This window comes from Coregonus clupeaformis, chromosome 12 (genome assembly GCF_020615455.1).
Source record: "Coregonus clupeaformis isolate EN_2021a chromosome 12, ASM2061545v1, whole genome shotgun sequence".
Taxonomy (NCBI): Eukaryota; Metazoa; Chordata; class Actinopteri; order Salmoniformes; family Salmonidae; genus Coregonus; species Coregonus clupeaformis.
Window position 1 is genome coordinate 40,044,566 of NC_059203.1, and position 17,927 is coordinate 40,062,492.

General features: G+C 43.9%; 3 protein-coding genes and 1 pseudogene across 5 annotated transcripts; 2 read left to right on the forward strand and 2 right to left on the reverse strand.

Annotated features, from left to right (window-relative positions):
- Positions 1–535: 535 nt before the first annotated feature.
- Positions 536–8,041, reverse strand: LOC121577649 (ubiquitin carboxyl-terminal hydrolase 49-like). Of its 3 annotated transcripts, none has more exons than XM_041891415.1 (7): positions 7,915–8,041; positions 5,532–5,642; positions 3,900–5,351; positions 3,323–3,533; positions 2,845–2,953; positions 2,344–2,549; positions 536–2,067 (listed from the first exon to the last, which is right to left on the reverse strand). In XM_041891415.1, exons 2-7 carry the CDS (start codon positions 5,598–5,600, stop codon positions 1,964–1,966), a joined length of 2,151 nt encoding a protein of 716 aa, XP_041747349.1. In that variant the 5' UTR covers positions 5,601–5,642; positions 7,915–8,041; the 3' UTR covers positions 536–1,963. The 3 variants fall into 3 exon arrangements, with proteins under 3 accessions (XP_041747349.1, XP_041747348.1, XP_041747350.1); XM_041891414.1 differs by lacking the exon at positions 7,915–8,041 and adding an exon at positions 6,913–7,013; XM_041891416.2 differs by lacking the exon at positions 7,915–8,041 and adding an exon at positions 6,433–6,906.
- A 1,114-nt stretch (positions 8,042–9,155) lies between these two features.
- On the reverse strand, positions 9,156–10,795 carry LOC123492072 (annotated as a pseudogene).
- Positions 10,796–13,185: 2,390 nt separating this feature from the next.
- Positions 13,186–13,971, forward strand: LOC121578780 (bystin-like). The gene is made up of 2 exons (XM_041893161.1): positions 13,186–13,393; positions 13,657–13,971. Exons 1-2 carry the CDS (start codon positions 13,247–13,249, stop codon positions 13,969–13,971), a joined length of 462 nt encoding a protein of 153 aa, XP_041749095.1. The 5' UTR covers positions 13,186–13,246.
- Positions 13,972–14,085: 114 nt separating this feature from the next.
- LOC121577651 (G1/S-specific cyclin-D2) lies at positions 14,086–17,876 on the forward strand. Its single transcript, XM_041891418.2, has 5 exons — positions 14,086–14,753; positions 15,141–15,356; positions 15,630–15,789; positions 16,637–16,779; positions 17,058–17,876. Exons 1-5 carry the CDS (start codon positions 14,514–14,516, stop codon positions 17,217–17,219), a joined length of 921 nt encoding a protein of 306 aa, XP_041747352.1. The 5' UTR covers positions 14,086–14,513; the 3' UTR covers positions 17,220–17,876.
- Positions 17,877–17,927: the final 51 nt, after the last annotated feature.

Consider the following 17,927-nt stretch of genomic DNA (forward strand, 5'->3'; position numbering starts at 1 on the left):
CTGGTGAGGACGACGAGGCCGCAGATGAGCTTCCCTGAGACGGTTTCTGAACGTTTGTGCAGAAATTCTTCGGTTGTGCAAACCCACAGTTTCATCAGCTGTCCGGGTGGCTGGTCTCAGACGATCCCACAGGTGAAGAGATCGGATGTGGAGGTCCTGGGCTGGCGTGGTTACACTTGGTCTGCGTTTGTGAGGCCTGTTCTCTAAAACGGCTTATGATAGAGAAATGAACATTCAAGTCTCTGGCAACAGCTCTGGTGGGCATTCCTGCAGTCAGCCTGCCAATTGCACACTCCCTCAAAACTTGAGACATCTGTGGCATTGTGTTGTGTGACAAAACTGCACATTTTAGTGGCCTTTTATTGTCCCCAGCACAAGGTGCTCCTGTGTAATAATCATGCTGTTTAATCAGCTTCTTGATATGCCACACCTGTCAGGTGGATGGATTATCTTGGTAAAGTTGAAATGCTCACTAACAGGGATGTAAATAAATTTGTGGACCACATTTGAGAGAAATAACCTTTTTGTGCGCATGGAAAATTTCTGGGATCTTTTATTTCAGATCATGAAACATGGGACCAATACTTTACATGTTGCGTTTCTATTTTTGCTCAGTATAACTTTTAAAAGTCAGATTTTCACTGGGCAGTTACTTTAAAAGACCCCAAATAGAAACAGCAGAGTAGAAGAAAAAAAACATTGTATTACAAAGCTGAAGAATTCCTGATTTGATCTTGATTTCATGTCATGATGTCACACGTATATTGCTTGCATGTGCTCCACTCGTAAAATGGGTACCCCTCTTATCCCAACAACACACTCCTCAATCTCTCAGTCCATTCTTCCATCTATTTCTATCCATGAACAGAGATACAGTACATCAGACTCCAACCAGAGCACAAACTAGCCTCTACAATTAAGGTAGGAGAAGAGAGCTGCCACAGGATACAGAAGTCAATAAAAGATCAGAAGAAGCCCATTGATCATGGGATCAATAACCTAAGCCCCTCCTCCATAAAGGTGCAGCATGACGCCAGTTGGCTCAATAAAGTTTCCATCCACATTCAAAGTGGCTGCCTGCCACACAACCCAATACCTCCGTTCAAGGTAGGGAAACAGAGTACACACAGGAATATCTACACACCATCTATCCCTGTTCATGCCGTTGGCCCAAACCAAGGCCATCAAGCCTGAGATATCCACAGCAGAACGTGTAAGAACAAGAGGTCATAGTGAGATACAGATGACACTGGGTTGGAGACTAAAATGCTCTTGGCTGACATCTCATTGTGGTTGAGAATACAGAACAGAGGTAGGCTAGGCAACATTGGTTCTGGAGTGTCTGATAGTATCTGCTGGCTCGTAATCCACCCAGGCTCTGAAGCACCTGATGCAATCGATCATCTCCGTTCCTGAGCCACAATGACAAACTCCATTAGTTTAGTCACAGGACGATTCCTATTCCACTCCAAATGGCTGCTGTTCATCACCCCAGGAGGGAGATAATAAACATTGGTGGAGGACGAGGCAAGTTACCTCCTATACAATGTAAAGCACTTTGACACCTGGTGAAATATATATCTAACCATATATGCAATTCATCATCATTATCAAAAGCTGGTCTTAAGACTGGATAGAGCAAAAAACTTTGCGGACACTGCCACATTCCAGGATCAACATTGCCTTCCCTTGTGGTACAACGTTCAGTAGCTCTCACATGGCTGTTAGCCTACCAGACTCAACGAATGTGGGCTGAGTTGTTTCAAGCCCGGACACACATCTAGGTGTAAACCAGGATGTAGCCTAGTAGATGGAGTGTAAAATGCCCAGGCAGACCTCTAGGCAACAAACCTAGATGTAGGTCTCGGTCCCCCAGGCCAGGCCTTGGCAGATGGGCCTGGTTGTTGAGTCCAGGCAGACAGTACACCCTGGTGTAGGGTGTAAGTGTGGGAGGGAGATGGGCCTAGGCAGACCTCTGGGTATAGAACAGAATGTAGGCCTGAGTGTTGCACACCTCCTCCACGCTGCACACGTTCATCTCAGAGTCATTACAGTGGACCCAGAAACCTGGAAACACACACACAGGGCTGGTTACGGATTGGTAAACTGTGCCACCTAGTCTCAACAGAAACTCATGTAATCTCACAGTATAAGGTTATACTCGGAGCAAACTGTTTATGAGAACCAACTGTACTATACAAAACTATAATTTCTACCAACTCATCATGTTTTCAAAATCTGAAATGTCCACATGACAAATCAGCCTAAAATGTACCAGTTAGGCTATTCTAAGCCAGAGTTGTTAGCTTTGATGCTAGTTTCTGGTATCTTGGTCCCACTCACCTCCCTCTGTGTTGTAGCAGTATGCAGTGTAGTGCCCGGAGCCAAAGCCTTTCCCATGGTGCATGACTACAGCAGACAGGTCGTAGGTGTAGCCCTCTCTGTGGACCGACTGACCAGAGTCTGTGCAGCAGTAGGGCTCTATGTTCAAAACCTGGTCAAAAGCCACATGGACGCCAATCTTTTCCCTGTGGTTCCGGCCTGACCATCTGTCACACAACAAGGAAAGGTTAACTTATGGTTGTCCCTGTTACAATTCACAGAAAAAAATATATCATACCAAATAAACCACAAGATAAGACAGTACCATAACATGCAACAGCATACATTTAGGAAACTAACAAGGACAGACGCGATAGACAAAGTGGTGGGTGTAAATCTTGACTGTGTAAGCAGACAAAGTCTTCAAATTCAGTAGACCAACTGGGTGTGTGAAAATAAAGTCTTCCTGCAAATGTAATAAATGCTCTGAATGAGCAGTATGGACTAAAGTTCAGGGCTAACCTGAAGCGTTTGAGGTGCAGCCGTAGAACCTGAGGTAGGCGGTAGATCAGCAGCTGCTTACATGCCTCTGACAGAACCAGGGGCTTGTGGGACGTCTTTCGCCTTTTCCCTGACAAATAGAAAACATACGTTACAGACGTGTAACATTTGTGTGATGGAGGTATAGGATGGGATCACCCAGAAAAAGCAGAACTATATTGTGATTACCCGAAAACACAAACTCAGTTTCACTTTAATTATCCACCAATTGACTAATTTGTCAAATAAAATCTAGCCCAAAATGAAAGAAACACACAATAGGCCGAATTCCCTAACCATGATTTGTCTACACCTGTTGTTTACGAAAGCATGTGACAAATACAATTATTTGATTTCATGATTCTGGTCAAATAGCTGAATAAAAACTATAGAAAAACATTGTCCAAGAGGATTTGTCTATTCCACAAACAGACAGATTTGTTTCTATGCCAGTACTAACTGTTGCAGTGGTTGCAGGCATAGATGCTGCCCTCCAGGGCCTCTGTCTCAGTGAACTTGGCCAGCATCTCAGTGAGGGAGCAGCTGCGCTGGTAGGCCAGAGATGCAGCCGAGCCCTTCTCCATGCTGTGGTAGCGCTCCGGGAACTCCAGGGACAGGTCCCAGAACGGCTCCACCGTGTTTGACTTGTGCTTACAGGACAGACACGTCACCTGGACAGATGCAGGGATAACCAAGCAAACATTTTAACAAGGGCTTATTAGTTGAAAAATCTGACAGAGCTGACACGCCTTAGTCCTGGTGCTGGAGAGCAACTATTGTCCTGCTTGACTTGAGACTTAGAAAAAAGGCTCTATAAAAAGCAATAGGTAGCTCTTTAAAAAATGCTCAGCTGGAGTGAAATCCAGCAATCAACTAGTATAAGAGTAGAGAAAACCTGGTCTAAAGTCAGAATGGTATAGAGTAGAAAGAGCTTAAACATCCTTGTGATTTACCTTTAGCCATGATAGGGTGTTGAAGGTCAAACCTAAATTAATGTGTTGTGTACAATTGCCATGGGAATGAGTAGAGACCTTTACCTGGCTGAGTAGCTGCCCGTGAAAGATGGTGTTGAGGACCTTGAGCACCTGCTTGGAGAGCTTCCTCTGGGTGATGGGGATGACGATCCTGCGCTTGCTGCCCTCTGACTCCAGCTCCTGCTGCACCTTGTCCAGCAGCTCACACAGGAACTCCTGGGCGTCCTGTTGGTCGTAGCCACGGAACGCCGGGATCAGGTTCCACACAGAGTGCAGCATGGCAAAGGGCGACACCAGCGACCAGCGGCCCGACCACATGACCCTGAACAGTGTGTGCAGCTCATGGCACAGTGACATCTGCTGGCGGGTGGAAGTGCGCGGCTCCTTGGGCTGAACCAGCTCTGCTGTGTTTAGGCAGGGTGGCGAGTTCTGCTTGCTGCCCGTGGGCAGACCCCCTATGCCTGCCTTTCCCATGCCACGTCCCAGAGGGCAGACTGATGTGGCTACACTACCACCCCCCACCACAGCCCCCGCCACACCCTGGTTAGTCTTGGCCAGCAGCTCCTCAGTCTCACACATGTCCAATGTGAGGAAGCACTCCCTGAATTTCTGCAGGTGGCTCAGCACCTGTAAGATAGAGTTCATGTAGCACGTGTTCCCAAGGTTGCGTAGCCCTGTGACCCCCGGGGCCAGTCTCCGATGGGTTGCCTTATGGGAGTAGTACCTCCGCACTCTGAGTTTACGAGTCCTGCCGTTGCTGGGGGGTTTCAGGGATAGAAGGGAGGGCTTCTTGGGTGGAGGCAGACGCTCCGGAGGGTCGCGGAACTTCAGGGGGATAAGTGTAATGGTTGAGCGGGGCGCCTGGGTGAGCAGCCTGGCACTCTTCCTCGGCTGCAAATTGTCAAGCTCTCCCATGAGTCTCCTCTTCACCTCGTTCTTTTGGCGCCGGACCTCCTCCTTCTCCTGCTCGAGTTTCTCCTCCCGCTGGCTCTGCTCCTGCTGCTGCCGGCTCCTCCAGTGGTGCAGCATCTTCCCCAGCAGCACCTTCCTGCGGTGCCACAGGGCCATTTGCATGGCAGGTTGAGGCCCGCCCTCGCCCACCCCTGCAGAGGAGCGCAGGGAGCGCCTTCCAGAGCTGCGCACAGTGGACAGTGCTCCCCGCAGGAGCTTGAGGTCTCCCTCAGCGTTGTCGTTGAGCACATAGTCCCCACAGGCGAAGCAAAAGACATCCAGCTCCCGCACCTCCATGGCCAGGGGGTGGCGTGACTCCTGGAAGTGTTTGAGGGAGTGCTCTTCCATGAAGCGGCCACAGGCCACATGGGAGCACTTGAGGCAGGCCCACACGGACTCGGTGGTGCAGCAGTCCACGCAGCGCCATTTCTGTGGGTTGAGGATGGAGTGGTCGTGGCCCAGGCGAAGGCGTCCCACATGTTTACAGCGGTCCATCTCTCCAGATGCACATGTGCCTGCCCACAGCGTCAGGACACACACCCCTGTGCCAAGCAGCAGTTCATCCTGCAGGAGGGAAACAGATAAACTTCAGTACATCACAGGGATAGAATTCAACCACTTCATTTTAGATATGCCAAACGCAAAATGTGTGCTCTATATTAAAGCAAAATGGTGTAGCATGTGGAAAGGATTTTAAGGCCCCAAAATATGAACTTGTTCACCATGTAGGCTTGTTTTACTTACTGTAAAAACACTGTGCTGATGTAAGTCAGTGCTCTTTCGACATATGAAAAGGGCCCTTCCCAGGTGCATTCAGTCAGCTTCACTCATGTCTGGTTCAGGATCCTGAATAAACTGAGAATAAAAAGGAGGAAAATAAATGGTGCTTATATAGCTAGTTCTATACATAACACTTTACAGGTAAAGAGCCACATTTTGTAGCAAAATAAATATATTTCTAACAAACTTATAGCATATAACTTGCTAACTGTGGCCATTTACAAGCAGTGTTAAATTCTGCTGTTCAGTTTCTTAGCAGAATGTAACACTGCTTGTAAACAAATTAAGTTAGGCAATTGAGTTTAGCCGTTAAACACGTTATTAACTAGTTAGACTGCCTTAAAATAAAGAACAAATCGATTTATCCATGATAACAAACAAAGGGGTCAAACTGCATAGAACATCTTTTCTGCAGTTTGCTAGTTAGCGAACTAGCCTCACTGGCCAACATGTGTCGGGTTGGCGACCAATCAATGGACTCGATTCAAACTGTGCTATATGCTAGCTAGCGTCTGGTACAATGCTTGCCAAATGGCACCAGTTTTTCCATAACGTTGCCACTCGGCTTGTAACACAATGAAAATGTAGTTAACGTTAGTTACTCCCTCCAGCCGAAGTGGGTTAGAGAGTGTGTTGTTCTTGTTCATTTAGCAAGCTCGAACTTATTGTTGCCTGTTTTGTTATATAGCCAGCTAACTCGCCAATACTATTGGCAATACAGATAACGTTAGCTAGTTAGCTACTTGTTGGTAACGTTAGCTAGCGAAGTTACCCATTCTTCACTGTATTTCTTCATAATCATTCGGCTAATGGTACAATAGCCGACATTGTGATCAAATAAAATGAAAACGTAAATGTCCTTCACCTCATAACTGTGTCCCTATGTATGCCGGTGTTTTTTCTTCAATTTAAGACAATACATACAGAATAAATAGCCTGATGGCTAGCTAGCATCACTAGCTAGGCTTGCTATCAGAACAAAGACTAGTCTGAAACACACTTTCTTGCGAACACTCAATAACTTCGGGTTAATATGATTGACAACGGGGGGTGGGGGGGAAATCACTGACGTTTTGCCAGGTAACTAGCTAGCGTCCACGGAGCCGCAATGTAAACCAAGTTAAATGTGTCGGATATCAACTTTTGAGTAAATCTTCAAACAAAACACCGGGAGGTCAACCTAGAATAAAGTCACAAATTCTCAGAAAACATATGAAAACATATGAACCCCTACATTTCTGAGGTTGACAAAAAAGTACACGACAATGTCAGTAGCTAGCTAGTTGATCCATAAAATAACTGTTTGTTGTATTTGTAAAAAACAACAACATTTGCTTCTATTTACCGCCATCGTCTGCACGCGAAAGCTGTCACAAATCTCGAGACAACCGAACCATATCCGTCCTAGAATCAACTCATTCTGATTGGATTGAACTGATCACTTTTCCGTCGAGCTTTAGCTCTCATTGGTACACGAGGTGGCATTCATTAAGTTGGTCGTGAAAAGATCCTGTGAGCAGAAAGCCCACAGTAGTCCACATTATTTGAGCTCAGTTGGTAAACCCAATGCCATTTTTATAAGGCATATGGCTTTTCACCTGGAGACTGATGCATTATTATTAGCACAATCATTGATTTATTTCAATTCATTAGTATGGCATGCTTTTCCCAATCATAACAGCTGAAATAGTCACTAGTAAACCATTCATGACAGGACTGACTGTAGTTGGTGAAAAACACCAGCGACAATATACACAACATATGTATATGGTTAATCAGGAACATAATCAATTTGATATTGACAAAAATATGTTTATTGAGTGTTTTGTTAGACAACATTTGTATTAAAATAACCAACTATAAATAGGACCATAAAGCCCAGGGGTGCATTCATTACGCCGATTCTGTTGCAAAACGTTTTGTCTGTTGCAAAGGTTTTGCAACAGAAACCGTTCACTCCAAACGGAAAACGTTTTTCAACGAAAAAGAGTTTATATCAGTCAAATCCAGGTAGGGCCCTCCCCGTTTGGTTATGTTTGCTCACGTTGGGTTCCTAGAGTAAACGGTAAACGGTTTCCGTTGCAAAACGTTTTACAACAGGCCAAACGTTTTGCAACGGAATCCGACTAATGAATACACCCCAGATACAACGTTAGTATCTAAAATGACGGTTCTTCAAACCGATTACTCATAAAGACAATCCACAAGACATTTGGGACAGCATTATTCTGTCAAGAGTTCAGACTACAATAAGGTTTTGATCTCATTTTTAGCATGAGATATTCCTTGCAGTGGTTGTGAAAGCCTTTGATCCGTTTGAGTTGCTGTACTAACGCTCAGTACATACCTTTCCTGCTGCCAAGTTAGCCTGTGTAAATGACTTATAGCTTGTAGCACAAACATCTGTAGCCATGAAATGCTTTGAAAAGCTGGTCATGGCTCACATCAACACCATCATCCCAGACCCACTCCAATTCGCATACCGCCCCAACATATCCACAGATGATGCAATCACTATTGCACTTCACACTGCCCTTTCCCACTTGGACAAAACGGACAGCTGCGTGAGAATGCCGTTCATTGACTACAGCTCAGCGTTCAACACCATCGCGCCCTCCGAAGCGCATCACTAACACAGATAGAACAATGAGACTGATATTTCACTGGATGTATACATGTGAAGCATCCGGTTGGCGTTTCCACTCACTCCCAAATATGGCGTTATTGCACATGCGCACTTCACAGAGTAGGTGTTCCCTAACGGAAATACTTAGATGCATACTAGAACTCGCCAATAGGATATCGCTAGTGCGTGCTTGGCTCTGCCCACCTCCTTGCTTGTTCTGCCCACTATGACTCATTTGTTCCCATTGGAAACGACAAGCTGTGGTCTATCTTAATTTAGTTATAACAATCTTTGTCACTAAGGTCCCTGGGACTGAACACCTCCCTCTGCAACTGGATCCTGGACTTCCTGACGGGCCGCCCCCAGGTGGTGACTGGCTGCATCACCGCTTGGTATGACAACTGACCCTTTTTTGCACTTACTCTGACTATGCACACACTGGACTCTACCCACACTTTAGTAGACAGGAGCAATTATGGTGAAGTGCCTTGGTCAAGGGCACATGGACAGATTTTTCACCTAGTCGGCTCAGGGATTCAAACCAGAGACCTTTCAGTTACTGATCCAACGCTCTTAACCACTAGGCTACCTACCACCCCACACATTACATACTGACACCACACTCACAGTTTCAAATCAAATCAAATCAAATTGTATTTGTCACATACACGTGTTTAGCAGATGTTATTGCAGGTGTAGCGAAATGCTTGTCATATGCAGGGGTACATGGTAATTGAGGTAGCTATGTACTGTACATATCGGTAGGGGTAAAGTGAATAGCAGCAGCGTATGTGGTGAGTATGACAAGCATTTCGCTAATTGAGGTAGCTATGTACGTTAATGCTTTGTACACTCAGTGTATAGCCATGGTATTTTTACTCATTATTTTTATTAGTTATTCACTGTGTATTATTATTTTTTCTTCTTATCTTTAACTCTGCATTGTTGGAAAAGGACCCGTAAGTAAGTATTTCACTGTTAGTCTACACCTGTTGTCTATGAAGCATGTGACAAAGTGTGGTCCCTGGGAGCTCCTGCTGTTTGCGCACTTTGCTGAACAACTTCAGTTCATGGTGTCAACACAGTCCGCTGGCGCATAAAGGCCCTCAGGCTTGGTGGCAAACACAGAGGGCGGCTCCGGGATGCTGGGCAAAAAGGAAGCTTTGCATAAACTCTTTCATCAGGTTCCAGCAGTCCCCATGGACCACACAGGGGCAGTACTCTACCCAAACAAACACACATAGATTTGATTGTGGATGTCAGTTTAGAAAAAGTGAGACAGATCGAACATCCCCTTTACCCTCCTTTGTGTTCATTCGCTGTACAGACCACTCACCTCTACTGAAATGACCCTCGCACTGGAGCACATTTTTACCGCGCCAACCTTTATCAGGAAATCACAATAGCGGTAGCGGGAGCCACAGCTCTCTACCTTCTGCCCCTTGGCGTTCTGGAAGTGGCTCTTCAACTTAATCATGAGCATGTCAGGCAGGGACCCCCTTCAAACAGGGCTAAGCAGCTCAGTGGTGTTTCTGAGTTATGCATCACATACAAGAGTTTGTTGGGCTGGCCTGTGACAAACAGAGAGAAAGAGAGAGAAAATAAAGATTAGGTGGCTGTTGTGGGTAGTTGAAGGATGTAGTCTGATGAATTACATGTTTATGTCATAGCTTTGCAGTACAACTTTAGTCACTGCTGGTAAAGTCTCACAGTCCACAGTAAATATTTCCTGCTTCACGTCACCCAACTGCTCCAACTTCTTGTGCAGAATTTATATTGTCTGTTGCACACTCTTTCCCTCTGCCAAAGGCACCTAAAACACACTAAGCATGGGATACAGCACACAGAGTATAAATGTTAATAACATTAAGATATTGTTCAGCATTAAAAATCAGATATTGAAACAATGTCAGATCTGAATGGTGATGTAAGATGAGAGGAAGCTTGGAGGAAATCAACCAGGTGACAGGTAAACTAATTGTGCATTGTTGCCTATTGATCCCAATGATTTACATATACAATAGATGACTAATAGGGGGCTCTGTGTTGAAGCCACAGCGCCTCCATCTTGGCACTCCCCCACCATTGTAAAAAGTATTTTGGAAGCTATAGAAAGGAATTTATTAAGGTCTACATTCGTTTTTGCCACGTTTATTCTATTACAGACACATTAATGCATACTTACTTTTAAATTATATTATGTGAGCTAAACATAAACATTTTAAATATATAAAAACATTTTCTTTAAAGTATAATTTTTTAGAGATTGCTAATGTTACTGTCCCCACTACAAGAAAATAACACTTAAATACATGTAATTTTGTCCTTGAAGCATTTAATTGAAATACTGTAGAATTCAATTAATTCCTATTCCTTATACATCACTGGTTTTTCCACATGGGATCTTGGACCATGTAAGAGACCAGGTGTGAGAAGTTATGTAGCTAGCTAACTATTGATATTTCATAAGTTTTATAAGAAAGCAACAAAAGCAAACAATAGATCTCACCAAATCACCCCCATTGATTTAAGCCGTTTGTTATTTTCCTACTATGAAAATGCACAGGCTTCCTGCCCGCTGTACCTGGGTCGTTTTTTGCATTTTAGCTAACCCTAACCATTTTCCTAATCTTAACCTATTTCTCCTAACCTGCTACGTTAATTCTCCTAACTTGCTACGAAAAGTCAAATCTGACGTTAATTTGACAAAAGCTGGATCCCTTCTAACCATGACCCAGTTCCTGCCGGTTCTAAACTAGAGGAAGTACAGCTACGACAGAAGGTGACTTTTTCGTAGCAGGTTAGGATAATTAACGTGGAATTAAGAGGCTTATGTTAAGGTTAGGAAACCGGTTAGGGTTAGCTCCAACGCTCTCCTAACCTGCTACGAAAAGTCATTTCTGGTCGTAGCTGTACTCTTCTATTCAAGTCCAGAGAGAAAGAGGCAAAGCGAGAGGGATAACTGAGCCCAAAATGAATGGCTTATTTGATCGAATATAAGTTTTGTAATTCTTAGGTTGTTACAAATATACTGATATAAGTAGGACACGTGACATCCCGATAACTTAAAAAACTAACAAAAACTTGTTTTTCACACGCGTATCTGCCCTCTCATTGGCTAGAATGGTCCCACCTGCTCGTGCCTCCTCCCGGATGTCTTTCATTTTTTAAGGATTTTTTAAAAATCGTAAAAGCAGCTACTTTAGTATCTCGTCAATATAATGGATAATCTGTGTCTAGTCACAACAGTTCCTGAAAAGAAAACTAAACCAAGATAGACCACAGCTTGTCGTTTCCAATGGGAACAAATGAGTCATAGTGGGCAGAACAAGCAAAGAAATGGGCAGAGCCAATCACGCACTAGCGATGTCCTATTGGCGCGTTCTAGTATATGTGTTGCACTGCATTAGGCAAATAAATGGTGGTCACACCAGATACTGACTGGTTTTCTGATCCATGCCCCTACCTTTAAAAAAAAAAGGTATCTGTGACCAACAGATGCATATCTGTATTCCCAGACATGTGAAATCCATAGATTAGGGCCTAATGCATTTATTTCAATTGACTGATTTCCTTTATATGAACTGTAACTCAGTTTATATTTTTGATCAGTATAGATGCCATAGAATATAATGACAACATGCATAATTTTACAGGGTAACAAGGTAAGCCGTGCACCTGCTCCATGCTGTATTCATTTGCTTGGCCACATGTAATTTTCCACTTCATCAGATTTCAGTCAGAACAGTCAGATGCTGAATATTACCAACTGATATTATAAACTTGTTTTTCTCTGTTGCTCTAGGTTCTATCTAGATATCGCAGTGGCAAGCTGCCCAAAGCTTTCAAGATTGTTCCAGCACTGTCAAACTGGGAGCAGGTTCTGTACTTAACAGAGCCTGAGACCTGGACTGGTCCTGCTATGTACCAGGCAACAAAATATAAATGTTATAAAAATTAAGAGGACGCTTTGTTAACTTCTATCAGTAACGTTTATTTAATTATTAGAAGGCACCTTATGAATATTCATGACCAACTCTGATTTGTCTTCTTTCTGAACAGAAACTTCTCATTCAATTTGAAGAAGCAAATGGCCCAACTGTTCTACAACTTGGTGCTACTGCCAAGGATACGAGATGACATTGCAGAGTATAAAAAACTAAACCTCCTCCTGTACATGGCCCTGAAGAAAGGTATTTTCATGCCAGGGTCATGGTTCAAAGATGAGACAAATCAAGAGCGTGTATTAAACAGGAGAGAAATAGTCAGGTAGATCATCTGAAAACTTGGTTGATAATCAGATTTATGGTTGCTAGGATGTAATAATGTGGAATGAAAGTAATTAAAATGATACACATTTTGCTGTCAGGCATTCAACATTTGTATCTATATTTACATTTTAGTCAATTAGCAGACGCTCTTATCCAGAGCGACTTACAGTTAGTGAATACATTTTTTTTTTTTCATACTGGTCCCCCGTGGGAAACGAACCCACAACCCTGGCGTTGCAAACGCCATGCTCTATCAACTGAGCTACATCCCTGCCGGCCATTCCCTCCCCTACCCTGGACGACGCTGGGCCAATTGTGCGCTGCCCATGAGTCTCCCGGTCGCGGCCGGCTGCGATAGAGCCTGGATTCGAACCAGGATCTCTAGTGGCACAGCTAGCACTGCGATGCAGTGCCTTAGACCACTGCGCCACTCAGGAGGATTATATACTCACTATATACTGGATTTTGTTTTGAGTGCATGTTGGCAATCAGCCAAAAAAGACAGTCGTTGCCACTAAGTGGCAGTATTGTCTAATCAGATCGCAGATTTAACCCGATTTATACTGTTATTTTGGTTCCTTAGTAAAGAAAGCAAGGGTTTGAGGGGTCAAAAAAGCTGACGCTAACCAATAAAAAAAACGATGATACTTTACCTTAGCTTGAGTGTTTATCTCAAGGTAAATAACAATGATCAACCATGATCTATTTAACATGTGTTGTACAATATTTTATCAATATTTGTTTCAACTAACGACTTTAACTCTAAACCCAGCATATGTTTCATGTGTCACTGGATGTGTGTTCACACATTGGCTCTTTCTCACTCAGTCATCCTGATCCCGCTCTGTGAATCTGGAACATGCACTCTCAGTGAGGCTATCATCATTGGCAGCATACTCAAAGTGCTCAATCCCTGTACTGCATTCCAGGTAAGAGAGACTCTTTTACCTGAATTATGTGTGCAATTTTGTATGATCTATGATGCCCTAATGTGATTGCTCGGCTTGCCGCTTTGGTTAGGGACTTGGTGTTTAAGCGTGGCAGCTTCTATCGCAGATCATGTAAGTGTAAATTCATGTGAATGTATGGTACTGTATTAAAGGTAGTTTAACAGCAGGGCTTGCCACAACTTGTCCTCTGTGGAAAGAATGCTGTAAGCAGTAAACAAATTACTTTGATTCTTTTTTTGCAGTGCTGCCATGCTCTAACTGGCAGAGATGGAGCACAATGGAGTCAACAGCATCTTCCTGCGACTCTTACTGGACAAGAAATACGCCCTGCCCTTCCGTGTCCTGGATGCCCTGGTCGTGTCCTTCCTGTGCTGTGGCACCAAAGTCTGCTCACCCTGGCGCAGCGCTACAAGGCCGACCTGGCCTCCGAACAGAAGGCTGCACTGCTGGAGCTGCTTAAATTGCAGACACCCCCCCAGATTTCTGCAGAGATCCGTCAGGAGCTGCAGAACCCGGAGTCCCGTGATCTGGAAACCGCCACAATGGCCTTGCACTGACTATTAAAGTGTTACTGTAAAAAAAATTTTTTGACATGTTTTTGAATAAATTGAATTGTTTTTTTAGTGTTTTTTTTTAGTGGTTTTTAGTGGTTTAAAGTAAAATGTCTTTAGTTGTATTGCTACCATCCACAAAAAAGGCCATAATTGTTTTCCCCATTCAATACAGAGATGCTAGCTACCCTGGCCTGGCCTACCAGATGAGTGCAAGGTGTGACAGCACGAGCCGCGTTTGAGAAATTCCCACCGTGCATAGGGTTTCGCAGCTAGCTAGAACTCGTAGCTACCTCACTTGCTTCAGCACGTTAGATTTAACATATATAACGTTAGCGAATTAAAGTAATGTGAATTAGAGGAAAGGTACCCGACCTACTATTTGACAACTCAAGACAAAATACATTCACTTTCTGCTCTGTTAGCTAGCTAGCTGAGACGGGGGCAGAGGTAGAAACGTCTTCGCAACGCCAATTAACGTATTGAGTTTGTTAGCTAAGCTTTGCTAACTGAGGGAGACCCTACACAAGTTGTCCAACAACCCTCTAATGGAGTTGTTGTGTCACGAGGATGGACAATTCCAAGACGCCTCAGAAAGCACCACCGAATATATGAATTCCACTGCTCTTCGGGCCAGCTCTGACCCGACCTTGACACGGGACCATCGAACATTGCAGAACCTTCTGTCACTGGAAAAGACCAGTCGGGCCTCACCATCATACTTCGGCACGATTCAGACAGACATTCAGCCATATATGCGGAGAATATTGGCAGTATGGATGCTACAGGTAATGTATGACAAAATATCCAAAATGAATTACATAATATTCAGGTCACGGTTAGTGGTAATTGTGATAGGATTTTGCTGTCAAATTGGATGTAATTCTTTCATTGACCACCATCATGCCACTGCAACACCGTCATCCAAGTTTAATTGTCTCAGTTCGCTTTCTTATGTAGCTAATGCACTCATCAGCCTACATTGCACCTGAAAGCAAGAGGGACTCTCTTGGACTGATTGGGTAAAATACTAACACCAAAAGAGAGACACATTGGAGGACTACAGTACAAAAAAGCTACAAGAAAACATATGCATGTGTATAGAAACAAATCTATCCACGAAACCAGTGCAGTCCTTACTTATCGTTGTTTAACAAACTTATTTCCTCCAACAGGTTTGCGAGGAGCAGAAGTGTGAGGAAGAGGTGTTTCCTTTGGCCATCCACTATCTGGACTGTTACTTGAGTCGCTTCCCTGTTCAAAGGTCCAACCTGCAGCTTTTAGGTGCTGTTTGCATGTTCCTGGCCTCAAAACTGCGAGAGACGGTACCCCTGAGTGCCAGCAAGCTCTGCATCTACACTGACAATGCAATTACAGTGTCAGAGCTCCTGGTAAACACAAGATTTGTTTACAAGTTCCATTTGCTTTTGCCATAAGTATAATAAAATGGCTGATACATTTGATGCACTTTGACTCGTCAATAAGTGTGTTATTACTTCGTAATAGCAGGTTGAATACACTGTAATTTCAGTTCTCTGTTCTGCTTTTCAGTCAGTAGGAGCCTGTTTTATGTTAATGTAATAGCCTACATATGTATTTATCTGTTATGCAGCAGGTGGAGCTTATGATGGATTTAATGTAATGTGTGGGTGTCTGTTTTGCAGCAGTGGGAACTTGTGGTGGTGGCAGGGTTAGAGTGGGACCTGGCTTCTGTGTTACCCTCTGACTTCCTGGAGCAAATTCTTCATGGCATACCCATAATCCCTCACAACCTCCATGCCTTGCGCAGGCATGTCCACTCCTACATTGCACTGGCAGCCACAGGTAGGGTCAGACATTGTGTAACTCATGGCGGTGTGATTGTTGCTTCTAGCAATGCAGAAACATTTAGGCCTACACGTCAAGTATCATAGAAAAACAAACATCTCTTTGTTATTCTATATGATAGGTTGTGCATGGCACTTCTTTGATTAATAATAGCTTGTGTTTCACTTATTCAAAGAAATCAAGTGGCTCTGTGTGAGGCAAACAAAGGGCACACAGCAACCATAACTTTGATTACGATGTGTCAGCGGTTCATTTGGGGGTAGGGGGGGTGGGCTGAGTTTGTGTAATCCTGTATTGTGCGGTGTGAAAGACCCATGCCCGTCCATTCAACTGCCTGATTTCCCACGAATCTCCCACGAGGTTGCCCGAGGCAACCAGTCACTGGGATACAGTCAGGGCCATTTTGAATAGGCTGTTTTATTGTATCTGGATTCGGCCCATTCCTGACTCCTGACTTTGAAACCTATTCTATGAGGTGTGGGTGAGAGGATTGCCTGAGATTGATTAATTGTCTCGTCGTCTTTCCTGCCTGGAGCCATTGGGTTAAAGTGTTAGATTTTCAGGTTTTGGGAAATGACCGTCTTTAAGCACTTCCTATTGTCTGTCAGGGCGGCATTCCTCTACTCCTATGGCATCCTGCCTCAGGGATTAACGATGTCTGCTCCAAACCACTAACTCCCAATTGTTAAGAAATTAATTTCTGTTGCACACTTGGTATTATGTTCCTTGTCCACAAAGTGGGTCTGACAATTGCTCTGTCATCTAAGCAGATTAGTATAACAGACTGGTCAAACCTAAAGGTATTACTTTTCTGCTGATCTCTTGTTTATCACCCTGCCTTTAGAGTTTAAATTCTCTGTGTTCCTGCCCTCCACTATTGCCTGTGCCAGTGTGGGCGCTGCCATTCGCAGACTGAAGCTCCTGGAAGGAGCTCTATCCAATGATTCACTCATGCAGTTGCTAGCCAACATCTTGGCCATTGATCTGGTGAGGCGAATATTTAACTAGAAACCTGCTGCTCCTTCTTTAACCTTGTCTGTTTCCTCTTCAAGCAAATGCCTGTATTTTCCTTGTTTGTCTGGCTCCTCCTTGTTTTCTTGTTTGTCTGCAGAAAAAAGGCCTCCTTTATTCAAGGAAGCAAGCAGACTGGTTTTGAAACAAATAGTACAAATGTCATTGTTTTCTCTGGGCCTTGGTTGGTGAGGACTCTGGAGATTGATGTTTTTCAGCTTAGACTCTTTCTTTATGGCGCTGTCCCCAAACAGGAGTCTCTCTGCTGCTGCTCTGACCAGTTGGAGGGTGTGCTGGAGCTCAGCCTGCCCCCCTGCCCCCAGGCACCAGGGGCTTGCCGTTCAGGGACACCCGGCCCAGAGGTCAGCTACACTCCCACTGACATCCAGGACGTACACCTGTCACCACTGGGCTAGAGATGACACCAAGCAGACAATCACTTTAACTGCTCTCTTAACAATGACTGGGGCTTATTTATACCGTAGTGACTATAATGAGACAGGCGTCTTAACTACCCCGTAAGACTATTTTTGGCAGTCACTAAAACAAAGAATGTATGTGATAAGAAGAAACATGTCTTATAAGCAATACGGTGTTCACACATGATGAATTGTGGAGATCTTTTGCTAAAATGTCAAAAGTTTTTTTTCTGTTTACATTTTACAGCGTGTTTGAGTTCTTTGTCGTTGCTATGCTGTTGCTGCTAAGGTTTTTTAAGGACGTTTTAAAACTTTGAAGTTACTGTCGCTAGCGTCAGGGAACACCGTTTCTCACTGCTCTCTGAAGTTACCACAGAGGGGTATCTTTTTATCTTAAACATGCTATTTGTGATATTGCCAGAAGTATTACACTGAATTTCCATTTCAATGTTTGCACTGTGTGAGCGGTGTTCTCTGAATACATTATGAATTATAAAAATGCTGCTTTTCATGGAGTTGTATTTAGTACCCCTTCTGACATCTCTCATCCTGCAAACATCAGTCACTCAAGACTGTTACGAGTGTTGTAATACACCTCTAGATGTTGGGTAATGCCAGCAGAGTTTGATAAGCACAAACAATGCCATGCATTGTTTTCTGGTATCAGCGTTCTACCATAATCAGCCTACTAAATCAATAGTAATG

What these genes read in the sequence shown, in the direction of transcription:
- LOC121577649 (XM_041891415.1), bottom strand. Translation starts at nt 5,600, where the DNA reads ATGCACCTGGGAAGGGCCCTTTTCATATGTCGAAAGAGCACTGACTTA. An exon ending in ACGGGCAGCTACTCAGCCAG is followed by an intron (nt 3,534 to 3,899) that starts GTAAAGGTCTCT and finishes GCATCTGTCCAG; the next exon opens with GTGACGTGTCTGTCCTGTAA. An exon ending in CTGCACCTCAAACGCTTCAG is followed by an intron (nt 2,550 to 2,844) that starts GTTAGCCCTGAA and finishes GTTGTGTGACAG; the next exon opens with ATGGTCAGGCCGGAACCACA.
- LOC121578780 (XM_041893161.1), top strand. Translation starts at nt 13,247, where the DNA reads ATGTGTCACTGGATGTGTGTTCACACATTGGCTCTTTCTCACTCAGTC. An exon ending in ATCCCTGTACTGCATTCCAG is followed by an intron (nt 13,394 to 13,656) that starts GTAAGAGAGACT and finishes CTTTTTTTGCAG; the next exon opens with TGCTGCCATGCTCTAACTGG.
- LOC121577651 (XM_041891418.2), top strand. Translation starts at nt 14,514, where the DNA reads ATGGAGTTGTTGTGTCACGAGGATGGACAATTCCAAGACGCCTCAGAA. An exon ending in TGGCAGTATGGATGCTACAG is followed by an intron (nt 14,754 to 15,140) that starts GTAATGTATGAC and finishes TTCCTCCAACAG; the next exon opens with GTTTGCGAGGAGCAGAAGTG. An exon ending in CATTGCACTGGCAGCCACAG is followed by an intron (nt 15,790 to 16,636) that starts GTAGGGTCAGAC and finishes CCCTGCCTTTAG; the next exon opens with AGTTTAAATTCTCTGTGTTC.